Source organism: Cupressus sempervirens, chromosome 6, assembly GCF_028749045.1.
Source record: "Cupressus sempervirens isolate cs-2001-9-10 chromosome 6, ASM2874904v1, whole genome shotgun sequence".
Lineage (NCBI taxonomy): Eukaryota > Viridiplantae > Streptophyta > Pinopsida > Cupressales > Cupressaceae > Cupressus > Cupressus sempervirens.
In genome coordinates this window covers 22,576,967-22,590,149 of record NC_143123.1, presented here as the reverse complement: position 1 = coordinate 22,590,149, position 13,183 = coordinate 22,576,967, and the positions used below count along the sequence as shown (strand labels likewise).

Sequence of the window (13,183 nt, the reverse complement as noted above, 5' to 3'; positions counted from 1 at the left end):
AAAGTGGAATCGAAGATATCTTTCCCTGACGGGAAGAATATAAGTATGTCAAAAGATTCTATCTTCATATTCAATCTACTACTCATCAGCTTGGTTGATCAATTATTGACAAATCAACTCCATCCAGAAATCAAGTAGAAATTACATGTGCTTTGATGGTAGAGGAACCAAGAAGACTCATGTTGTTAATTGGGAATGGTGTACAAGGGGTAAAGAACTAGGAGGTCTAGGCTTGAAAGATTTAAGATTGCAAGGCATAGCGCTTGCTGTTAAATGGGTGGCCAAAGCTACAAAAGGTAGTAAACCCTGGAAGATTTTCCTCAGAAATAACATAAGGAGAGTTGTACCATCTAAAGCAAGGGCCCGGAAGGGGCTTTCATTGAATGATTTTTTTACCATTCCAAATGGAGTCAGTGTTAAAGGATCAGGAGTTTTCAAATCCATTTGGAAGGCATTGAAGTCAGTCAATCATTTAGTGACTGGCAATGGTTTGATTGACCGAAACAATAACGTCTGTGGTGTTAGATCCATTTGGTGGAACCTCTCCTATTCTTCCAAACATGCCAAGAAATGCACTGGAAGGGGTATATGTTCCTTTAGTGATATCATTATCAATAGTTCTCTTATTAGTTGGCAAGACCTGGCTGCCAAGTTTATTATCCCTTGCACATAGTGGAGAACTTACACCACCTTGAGAGATGCCTGCTCAGCACTCAATCTCCCCAGAGCTGTTGTAATTCCTCCACGTGCTCCCATGTTCTTTCTTGTGCTGACTCTTCCCCTTTGCACAAGATTAAAGCCAAAACCCTCTACTCCCTCCTCACCCACAAGTTGGACATTTTTCATCATCTCAAATAACAAATGGAACCTCAACCTGGAGTAGCAAGCCTGGAGTAAGCATCTGCTGAATTTGTGCCACAGATCAATTGAACCCAAAATCCAAAGTTTCCTTTGGCGCCTTCTGCTGCATAAACTTCCTTTTAAAAAGCCCAATGGTGAACCTAACATATGCTCAGTCTATAGACGTTGTGAATCAATCCAGCATGTGTTCTTTGATTGTATTTTTTCTAAAGAAGTCTGGGAACTATTTGGTCTTGTCCTTGACAGTAACTTCCAAGTTGAAAATGTGATTTCTGGATATATTCACAGTAACAATAAAGTTTGTAATGTCTTTTGGTGCATTATTTCTTCTTTATTGCTATGGATTATCTGAAAATATAGGAACGATGATCATTTCAATGGGAAGGCTAGATATCTTACTGAGTCTCTGAGAAGACTCATATGTTTCTAACATTGCCTTGCAGGTCAGAGCCATCCTAAAGTTTAAAGAGGACAAATTCATCAAACTGCTGAAAGAGGGAAAAGCTGAAATGAACAGAAGGAGATTGCATATGGTTACACTACTCTTAAGCAAAAAATGAATTTGAAGTCACCCTTGCAGAACTCACTCAACAGCTTAAAAGCAATGGTACGTGGAAGACGTCTAAAGATAGTAACAAGCAGAATCCTGCAGTAGATGGAGTGCCCACTGTGAGCAGTCAGGACAGATCTCAACCTCGGGCTGGTCAATCGCCAAAGAGGACCACACACCCACTTTTGCCATTTGCTGAATACACTGCAGAGAATCCAGTTGATCCCAGAAGACCAACGATTGTACCTAATGTCATACCTGAAGAAAACCTAAATGCTGCCATATTCAATGCACCCATGGCAGGCATGTCCTCTACCAGTAACAGGGGATGGTATTTTAAGTTTTAAATATAGTGCTGATATTGTACCCTTTTATAATTCTGATATGAACTATCGAGATGGATAACTGTATCGATGTTTAGTTTTTTGATGGACCAAGAGTCTTGACACTTTGTTACAATTTTGTTATTACTTTATATTCAATAGAAAAAAACTTGGTTTCTACTGTACTGGATATTTAATGGGATGCAATGGCACATAACCCAGATTTAAAATATTTTAAAATGTAGCCAAAATTATTCCATGAAAGAATGTGATCCAAACATCACTTCTAAAACAAGATGAGTGCAAAAGAGAAAAAACATCCTTAATTTTTGTACTATTGCACCCCAAAAAAAGCTTCCTTCATTATTCTACTCTTGATCAAAGTATTACTGTGTCTTGCACTAAGATTTCACCAACAGCAATCCCTAGGGATTGCATCAAAAATTAAATTAATGCTAAGTTAAGCTAGAAATCACAGATGTAATCGGGGACATTCACAAGAGCATGACCAAACAAGGCAGCACATGGTATCAATAGGCATTCAATGAGATTGTAGTGTAATGAATGTAGGATACATTTAATCAAATACCTCAAAAGAAATACTCCAAGATTGTACTAAAAAGAGTATGTGGCACATTATAGCATAACCCCAGATCGATGGGATGCAATGCATCATCACCCAGATTTAAGAATGTGATCCAAGCATCACTTCTAAATCAAAACATATGCAAAATAGAGGAAAACATCCTTAAGTATTCTACTATTGTACCAAAAGAGCACCCTTCGTAGTTCTGCACTTGCTCATATTGTTACTACCTCTTGCTCTAAGATTTTGCAGACAATAATTCATAGGTTGAAATTAAGGGATTGCATTTAAAGCTTAATCATCACTAAATTAATTTAACAGTCACAGATGTAACTGGATAAATTCACAAGAGCATATGACCCAATAAGGAAGCACATAGCAATAGACCTTAAGTGAGGTTGTAGTGTAATAAAATAGGGTACATTCAAGCACATAACTCCATGAAAATGCGATTTCTTTGCAGTATATTGACTATGGAGTATAGAGCATATAACAACAATAAATGTGTGATGAAGTTATGACGTAAATTGCAACGAATATAGGACATACATGAGCAAGTAACCATAAGAGCATGTGATAAGATTTTGATGTAATAATCATGCAATGAAGTTCTCATGTAATCTTTAATGTGGTACATTTGAACACGTGACTCCAGCAGACATGTGAGTATCAAGTATGTAGTACATAACAAGAATCTAAGTCACAAGGTTCGAGTTCAAGTTTGAGTTCGACAACTATGAAGTTTGGATGAAGTTCGACAAAGTAAAAAATTTGGAAAAAAGTTCGACATCAAATTCGCCTTATATAATTTTAAAAAAATCTAAATATATGATCTTGATTCCTAGTTAGGGGAGAGTTTGTAACTTCTTGTTCATGGTATTGGTGAATATATATGCATTGTAGTAAATATTTTATAAGTTAATGAATTTCATGCAAAGAACTTTTCAATTCACATATAAAAATATAAATATATTCATATTTATGAATTAATTTAATATTTCAAATATATGGCATATGTATGCATACATATACACTAATAAACAAATTTACTATAAAAATTAAATTTATTTTATACACAACTTATAATAATATAAAATAACAAACATATAATACACACATACCTATAAACAAAATTACTAAGTAAATTAAATTCATTATCTATACATATATATACACGACGAAACTTATATATAACACGAAACCTAAATAATAAATACATATATTAAAATTTATGGGTCATTGTTAATAAATTTTTCATTCGCGCGCAAGCTAGAAATGATTAACTTCTGTTTGCCGTCACAAACGATAGGAGGAAACACGAGATTTAGACCCGCAGTATGCTTGATAATGCCCGCGCTACTTTGTCCCGAAGAGCATAAGATTTTCGTTTTTCAAAGATTATTTGAATTTTTTATTACAGTTTGGATTAGTAAAGAAGGGCTTCCGATTTGGAATGAGGGCATTCATTCGTCTGAAATGAAGAATGAAACATGTGAAAAACCCTCAAAAATTCATTTTGTTTGAAATTTTAATTATAGAAAAAATTAGGTCCTTTATACAGGCGAACAACAAGCGAATATGAATGAACTATTTTACGGTATTTTGAAGTTTGCCGAATTCCAAACCTTATGGCTGGAATTCGTCAAACTCTATGACACAAACAAAAATGGTCAATCAGGTTGTGTGAATTGCAATTAACGTAGGGCATAAATGAGGAAATAACCCTAAGTCCTTAACTAACATGTATTGAGGTTTTGCTATAATAGCATAGGATACATTCATGATTCAAGGGTGTAACCCTAATAGACACGTGACAAGGTCATGGTGTAAAGATCAAAGGGATAATCCAAAATGTGTGGTAAGGTTTATATATGATGAATATAGCCTATAGGGTATAGTTAAGTACACAACCCCAACTGATATGTGATGAGGTGTTGGTGTAATACTGTAGGGTACATTTGAGCATGTAACTGCAACAGAACTATGACAAAGTTGTGGTGCAATGAGTATAGGATGAACTCCAACTCAACCTAGGTTTAAAATAAGATATTTCAGCATCACCAGATTTAAAATCTTAAAGAATGTGGCCTTCAATTTCTGCAAGCCCATAAACTACCCCAATACAGACCAAAAATTAGAGCAAAAGCATTTTCATGAGATTAGTTTTCTTGCACTGCAACATTATTGAGCCTTTAGGATCATCCTTTATCGAAAGGAATCATTATCCAGCATTTTGGGTAATTGATATGGACAATCTGTCATACACGTTGCCCCGTACAGCACTCCTTGCCAGGGGATACCCGGAATCCAGTGTTTGATACCTGAAAAACATTTCCTACTTGTTGTCCCATACTGCATTAAGGGCAGCTCAATAGCCTCACTAAATACATACCGAATACGAAAAGCATTGTTCTAAGGTTAGTTGTTTGCAACAATTTCTAAGGTTAGTTGTTTGCAACAGAACATTGTCCGTAAATTTTCTTAATGAACCTAAAACAAAAAATCACATGCCAACGTCTTGGTTGAAACCTGAAAAGGCTGATTACTGGATCCTTGAGACCTTGAAAGGCCCGTACCCTAACTCAATACATACTATTACTGAGAACCAAAAAGCACTGCCTTAATTACTAAGAGCAAAAAGGCACGAAAGATTTGTTCCCCGCAAAAACTTGTCTCTAAGTCTACTCGACCAATCTGTGTTAAAAAGATTATAAATTATAACTCAACAATTAGAATCTCACTCCTGAATACATCACCAGACAGCAGCTTGAAATTAATGATTTAGAACCAAAAAAATTGAAACATATCTTTTTGTTTTCTTTTTGGCAGGTTGATCCAGAAGACTTGCAGAAAACAAAAGGCATGCCAAAATCTTATAGGCGTTGCTGAATTTTGGCACAAACATAACCCACCAATGATCAATGATTACACACTTTTTCTTGTACACAAAAAAGAAATGCACGCTCAATTAAACAGAAACCAGATGCCTGCAAAAAAGTCCAAAATATTGCTCAAATTCGGCACAAACATTACCGCCAAAGCTGGTACACAATATCCTTACCTAGTACATGTCAAAAAATAAATGCATACCCATATATCAAACACATCAGTTAATTTCGACACAAACGAAACTGTCAATGCTGATAATTGATCAACATTATCCATGACATGTAATCAAGGGCGCGACAAAAAGACAAATAGGGTAAACTAAAATTACCTGATATCCACGACCGGTGTATTTCAGCTGGCAGGTCTCAAACCCATGTCGCCTGCGAAAAAGGTTGTAAATCTCGCGTGGCTTAACATCTTCGGGAAGACCAGAGATGAACAGGGTCCTTACTCTGTCCTTGTGACTGCCGCTGCTAATCCCTTGATGCCTATTATGTTTCTTACTCGAATTATTATTGTGGTAGGGAACGGGAAAGGGGAGAGGAGGTGCAAATGACTGAACTGGGGGAAGGAAATGAGGAGGTGCAGAAGCAGCAGCAACAGGAGGAGGAGATGGATAATAATGAGGATTACTATTGTTGCTGTTATTACTGTATTCGTGATGATAATGAGGAGGAGGATTATTACTGTATTCATGGTGGAATTGAAAATGGGGCGGCGCGGCTCCTGGTCCTAAACCGGGCGCTGCCATCGCAAAACTCACGAATAAACCTCTGCAGCGCAAAGGAAAATGTGAAAGTTATTTGTTTAGAATACATTTCTGACATGCAAAAACCTTGGAAAATGATAAAATTCTGCAAAGAGCAAACCTTCCGTTAGATATGTTTTCCTGCTCGAAAAGTCGCCTGATATTTTTTGAAGAAAGAATTCCAGCAGAGTTCTTGAAATCAGAACGGTTGTGTTATACCTACGGTATTTGATGGTTGCAGGGGATTTTTTTTCGGCGCCCTTTTTCTTTTCGAAGAAACTTTTTGACTCACTTTTCTCATTGGTTTCTGCAGGGAGGGCAGAGTAACTATTCTATCCGTTAGATTTGATTAAGAAGCAGAATTAAAATATTTTGATGTTTTATTATTTCCATTTTTAAATATAAAATAATTAATTTCTCAATTTGTGACTTAACATAAATAGTATTACTAGGAAACTATGGCGGAGGGCTTTATGTTATCTAGTTATTAAACCTTTCTTTCTCGGCCAATCTAAAGACTTCTTTGTCCATATTAAATTTTCATTTCAAATAATATATCTTTTAAAACTTATGAAGCTAATTAAGAGTTAAGAGCACCAGGGTCGAATTATTGCTTTCACAATATCCAATGCCAGAGAAGAGGCGACAATTGAGAGATGGGCCTTGGGATAGGGTTGTTGCAGACTGCTTCGGTCTTGGGTAGTGGGTTTCTATGGGATGATCGAAAGGAGCAGTTGGCGAGTACGGTTCCCCTTGCTTCATGCAACTGTGATGTGTGTTTGTCTCTTAGGTTTCCATCATTTTAAAAGTCGAAGTCAATGGATAAACCAAAGGAATTGAAGGCAAAAGTTGTTGATATTCTCCAATGTTTCCCCTCACATAGCAGGTGGAGTCAAAGATATGTTTAGATACAACACAAAATTTCTTATCATCTCATAGCCACTAATGCTCTACCTCTCTTGTCAATGGTGCAGCTTTTGCAAAGCAATTATTGGGGATAGATGAGAAAGGAGCGTATGTGAACTTGCTAAATGCCAATACTAACGAAATTAAATACATTCACAGTACTTTAGGATTCTGCATCAAGTTGCTCGATGCAAGGGATGCTAGACTGGTATGGACAATTTCTTGCCTTATTTTTCTTTTTTCTTTTTTATAGGTAAATTGTGTGTATAATGAAGTTCTCACAAATAAAATGTGCAAGGGCACAAATAAGGCAATGGTATATCAGAGCAATAGAAGACTTCTTCTATATGGATGTCGAACAGTGGTAATCCAAAGGATATAACTGTCTAAACAAAGTCGTGTAACAATACTTCCAATTTATTTGTACTGTTAATTTGGAAGATGGAAATGGTGGTAGCCAATATCATTGAAGAGAAGATCTATTTTCAAAATAGAGGATGCCTTTATTATTATCTTTATAACCACCCAATGCCACAATGCTAATTGCAAGAATAGATTTACCTTGCTTCACGTAAACTTTCAATGTTTGTTAGTGGGAGAAGATTGACCTTTAATGAATGCATGTGCAATGTATATGGCAGTTTTCCCTTGGCCAAATTAGATGTCTTGAAGATTTTTATGCGAGAGAAGGTGTGGATTTGGAAGAAGCATCACCCCATTTTCTTGTGGGGTTCCTGGAACTGTCTTCTGCCTTTGAATTACATTAGTAGAATAGTAATCTTCAAAGATTGTGCTGCAATACTCACCTCCAGTATTGGATATGAGACACTTCAACTTCTTTCTTGTCTCATTCTTAACCAAAGCTTTCCATTTCTTAAATGTTTCAAAAACATCAGATTTTTGTTTCAGGAAATATACCCATGTTTTCATTGTTGAATCATCTATAAAAATAACATAATAACAAGAGCCACCAAGAGATTATACATGACCTGGTCCCCACACATCTGAATGCACTAGCTCTAACTTCTCACTCTTGTTTTCTTTCCCAACTCTGAGAAATCTGACTCTTTTTTGTTTGCCATAAACACAATTTCCACATAACTCTAAATCGATATTTTTCAATCCTAGCAATAGATCTTTAGAGTGAAGGATTTTCATCCCTTTCTCACTCATGTGCCCAAGCCTATGGTGCCACATTTTTTAATCCGATCTTGCAACATCTATAGTAGCTCTCCTTGCATTAAGATTATTGGTAGCAACTAAGGTAGAATAAGTGTTACTAGTACACAGATATAATGTGCCTACCTTGGCACCTTTAGCTACTACTAACAAACCTTTAGTGACCTTCCAGATATTGTCTGAAAACATGACTATGCAACCTTCACTACCCAATTGTCCTTCAAAAAATAAATTTCTTCTTAAATTAGGGAAATGTCTTAACTCCTGCAGTATCCAGTCATTTCCATTTAGCAACTTGATCTTTATTTTTCCTTTCCCAACAATAAGACAAGGCTCATCATCACCCAAATATACCTGTCCAAAATCACCTTGAACATAATCTTGAAAATATTTTCTATGGGGTGTAGCATGGAATGAAGCCCCATAATCTATTACCCAGGAATCATTAACATTATCCAAACATAAGATCAAAGCATCTTGTAAAGTACTACTTGCAATATTAGCTTCCTTACTATCATCTTCATTTTTGTCTCCTTGTTTGTTTTTTCGAGACCAACAATCTTTCTTCAGATGACGAGGCTTTCCATAGTACTAGCAATCTTTCTTTCATTTAGATTGAGAATGTCCTTTCTTTGACTTCCCTCGTGACTTGTCATGCGAAAGTCCTTTTCCTTTTTCCCTTGTTCTTCCTCTATTCTCCACGTTTAAAGTGGAACCTGATGGGATGGAAATTTCACCTATGCTTTTTCGTCACATTACCTCGCTTAGGATAACACCAACAACTTCATCAAATTTCAAAATATTTGAACTAGAGATAGAGTTACTTTAGCCATAACTGAGCTATTCCAACTTTTTGGCAAAGAACATAAGATTAAGAGAGCCCTAACCTCTTCATCAAATGAAATTTGTACTGATGACAACTGATTGGTGATTGTGTTAAATTCATTTAAATGATTCGCTATAGATCCTCTCTCACCCATTTTCATATTAAACAAATGCTTCATAAGAAAAACCTTATTCGAAGCTAAGGATTTCTCGTATAATGTAGCCAATGTCTCCATCAGCTCTATTGTTGTTTTTGCCTTTGATATGTTGAAAGTTACAGATGATGCAAGGCACAATCGAATAGATCCCAATGCCTTCCTATCCAATATCTCCCAATCTTCATTTGTGATAGTTCCATGTTTCTTGGGTTTTCCTTCTAATGGCTTCCATGGATCCTTTTGATACAAATAATCTTCCATCTATATTTTCCATAAGTGGAAATTTTGGCCATTGAATTTTTCAATCTTGAATCTGGAATCCTCCAATGCTCCCACTCAAATGTGAAATTCCTATCAATCTACAACAATAAACCTTGCTCTAATACCAATTGTTAGGGTTTGAAAAATCCAGAACTATATAAGAATAAACAGTTATATGCAGAAACATAAGAAGAGAACAAAATGAACACAAATAGCATGTAGATTTAATGTGGTTCACCCCAAAACCTAGGCTACATCCACCTACACACCCTTCGACCTTTCTATTTTCCAGCAAAAACGTACACCAACATTACAATGCATTATGCATCTTAGTCGCTTATAACAACGTTTTAGGGCAGCCTCTAAAATCAACCATTTCAGGGTTTTACAATGTGAGTCACCACAATATCAACACCCACTACATGACCAATCGCCACAATATCAATAAGTGGCATTTCTAGATTGAAGTGTCTTAAGACCTCTAACAAGGCAACTCTTAACAAGGTGATTCAAATCCTTTAACAAGGTCACACCTAACAATATGTTTTGTAAGATTAAATAGGGTTGGCTCCTGACAAGGCTCATTTCAAAAGAGTGAAAAGTTGTAACTAGTTGAATTGGTGGTTTTCCCAAATTGGGTTTCTACGTTAAATCTTGGCGTCTCTTGTGTTCATGTTATTTGCTTACTGCTTTATCTTTCTGTAACTAAGTTACTAAAGGTTAATACACATTAATATCTCAAGATTGCTCTATTAATCAAGTTACAGTAAATGTTTGGTTCTAACTGAGTTGTGCAAGGATTTGAGTTAATAAGAAGCTTGATTTGACATCTAAGGGATTTGGAATTGTTTTAGTGGTAACTGATTCACCCCTCCCCTCTCAGTTACTCCTCTTATACTTCCAACATATGTAGCCTATTTTTCATGAAAAAATTCTTTGTTTTCTAGTCAAGTCTTGCTTCCTCGCAAATTCATTGGGAAATGGATGTACATAAGAACCAAATTGGAAAAAAAAGGTATTTATTAGAAGCACGTCATCTTCTACAATAGCTTCTTATTGGAACAAACATTAGTATTTGTCTTCCTTAGCTCGATTGGAAGATATCACTTCATTTTAATGATAACCTTAATTATAATAATGTCTATATTCATCACTATAGCTAGGTAGCATGTAGGATTTCAGCCATTTTTATGACTCTTAGTCCTATGCTTAAAATTTTAATAATACATCAATTTATTATTGTCTTAAGCTACGTGATCTATTCTTATGAAGCTTGTAAGATGCATGATGGACTTGTCAAGTCTTGATTCGAGGAAGTTACACGAGGCATATAGAATTTTTAGCGAGTCGTAGTGATTTTTGTAAAGACTCACTGAGCATACCATACTCACTGGGGTTATAAAGTTTCATGAGTAAGAATTTATTGAAAAATAGAGCCTCAAAAAACATAGACATAATGAGAGCTTCTATAACCTAATAAGATAAATCAAAGACAATAATAGAAGAAAAACATCGCTTGCAATGAGCTAAAAAAGAAAAAGAGATAATAATAGGGGAAAACATAAATTATCAAAACATGGAAAATGTGTAATGCCATATCTAGAATAGAACATGTTGGATTGGGAGGAACCTGCAATTAATTTGGAGAGGTCCATAATCAACCAGTCCTAAATTAATGCATCATATTCCAAAAAAATGATTCATTAAAATCTCTCTCTAATTATTTATTTACCTCTACAAAACAAAGCTCATCAAAGTTCCTCTTATGTGGATAATCATTATTCTTGCGCAAAGGGTCATTCAAAGTAAAACTTGTGACAAAATATTTTATACCAGCCTAAGTGCTAAATTAATTCATTTAGGTAAGCTTTGTGAACCATTAATAGTGCCCAAATGATATTTGATTTGTTTAAACTCTCACATAATCTCCCAACTTGCTTGAGCTCGTTGCATTTAACTAGGACATCTATTCTTTTAACTAAGCCTTTCAACCTTCTTTGCTTTGATTAAAAAGTTCCTTCTTCTTCATCCAAGTCTCCAACTCCTTATATGGATTCTAGTTCCTTTAAGATATGTCAACTTCTAACACAAGTGTTTCTTCGTGAATTCTTAGTTCCTTTAAGATATGTCAACTTCTAACACTAATGTTTCTTTATGATTGCCCAACATTATCAGCCCACATCATTAGTTGGATGCTATATCATTCAACAATTGCAACATTCTAAGATTTATTCTTTGGTATCACGTGTGTGTAAAAATTGTATTGACACATTCTAAAATCTTTGAAATTGTCTACAATTCTTCTCAGGCTTTCCAACACTTGAAATTGTTAGGAAAATATATCGTGTATGCAACTATCATGTCTGAGGTCACCCTTAAAATTCTCAATATGGTTCCAAAAACAAAAAAAAATTTAAAAACAATAATGTTGCATCTTTAATATAATTGTGTATTGCATAGAGTGTCATCTTCTTAGTTGCCTTATCTATCAAGATTGTTGATACGAACAAACCTTGTTAGTCTTGAAAATCTTAGCTTTTCAACATTTTTTTAGCTGGATGGTGTCACTGCATGGGATCAATTCGCTCATATATGTTTGTGCTCATTCACTATGCACTCTGATTGTTATGCACTCAAATATATACTTCTTCCAAGAGTGGATTCTAATGGTGATTTTTGAATTCATGACCTTAGGTTTGGAAATACTTTCATCGTTAGTGCAACTGCAACTGTACAAGGTACATGGTTAGCAACATTCATAATACAAATGAATGATATTTAGTAACACGATTTGACAAACATGGTAAAATTATACCAATTATATAAATATCTTTTTCTCATTGATAATTTTATGGATTAATTTCTTAGGTAGATTTTTTCCTGCACATCATTCTAATTTTTTGCAATCTTTATTAATAGTTTCTATCATTTATATTTAATGCTTATATTTTAGAAATGATTGTTTGCCTCATATTATTCACTTTTCCTTTCTGAGTTGTAGGTGAACTTTATTGGCATAAGCCAGCTTAATCGACATCTTGTCTTTGTAGTTTGATTATTAGCCATCTTCTTATTAATGAAGAATAGTTCCCTATAAAAATATGTAGGTCAATGAGTTGTCTAGTTGCATACAGAGCTATGTATGATTGATAAATTACCATTTTTCTTAATCCTCTCTAACAATTTAAAAATATTTTTGGCTTCAAGCAATTTAGATGGTGGTTATGTTATTTATGGTAAATTTCATTAATGTTTTCACTGGATGTGGAAAATCTATCAATATATGGAACAATTCTCCAATTTGATTTGTGTTAGGAATACAAGTAGTTATCATTATTTTGATCTCTTTTTTAAAACATTTTTTATTTTTTTTTAACATTTTGTTATGGTACTCATGGAAATAAGAGATATAAAATGTGAATAAATAACAAAATACTATAATTCAAGACCCATTTTACACATATTTACATGAATTAGAGAATTTTGCTTTTACTCAAAATTGAGGTTCTATAAAAAATTAATGGTTATTGAGTTCTAGTTTGCAATTGTTCATATAGTGGTTATATCCATACCAATTTCTTTCATACTTCATTATACATGCTTCGAGACTTTGCAATTGTCTTAGGTGATTTAATAAATTGTAGTTTGTAAGTGACTAGCAACTATAGAAGGTGATTTAATAAAGTGTATTTTGTATGTAAGTAACAACTATAGAGAGTGATTTCATAAATGGTATTTTATATGTAAATAATAGCTATAGAGTTACTCACTCTAGCCCACAACCACTTGCAATTCTTCCCTCTTGCAACCCAAGATGGTTTTGCCCACACTTGGCAGGAACTAAGTTGCTTTGCAACCCTTGTTTAAATAATCATAGAGAAGAAGGGAAGAAATGAT

The 13,183-nt window shown here is 34.7% G+C and overlaps 1 protein-coding gene across 1 annotated transcript in view; it reads right to left on the bottom strand.

Annotated features, from left to right (window-relative positions):
- The window catches only part of LOC149550877 (uncharacterized), a 156,048-nt gene extending 149,890 nt beyond the window's left edge, over nucleotides 1-6,158 (bottom strand). Inside the window, exons 1-2 of the mRNA XM_089786458.1 lie at nucleotides 6,079-6,158; nucleotides 5,538-5,982 (exon numbers count right to left, since the gene is read on the bottom strand). Of these exons, the coding sequence (XP_089642584.1) occupies nucleotides 5,538-5,960 (423 nt within the window). The 5' untranslated portion in view covers nucleotides 5,961-5,982; nucleotides 6,079-6,158. The remainder of the gene's footprint in view (nucleotides 1-5,537; nucleotides 5,983-6,078) is intronic.
- Between the last annotated feature and the right edge of the window lie 7,025 nt (nucleotides 6,159-13,183).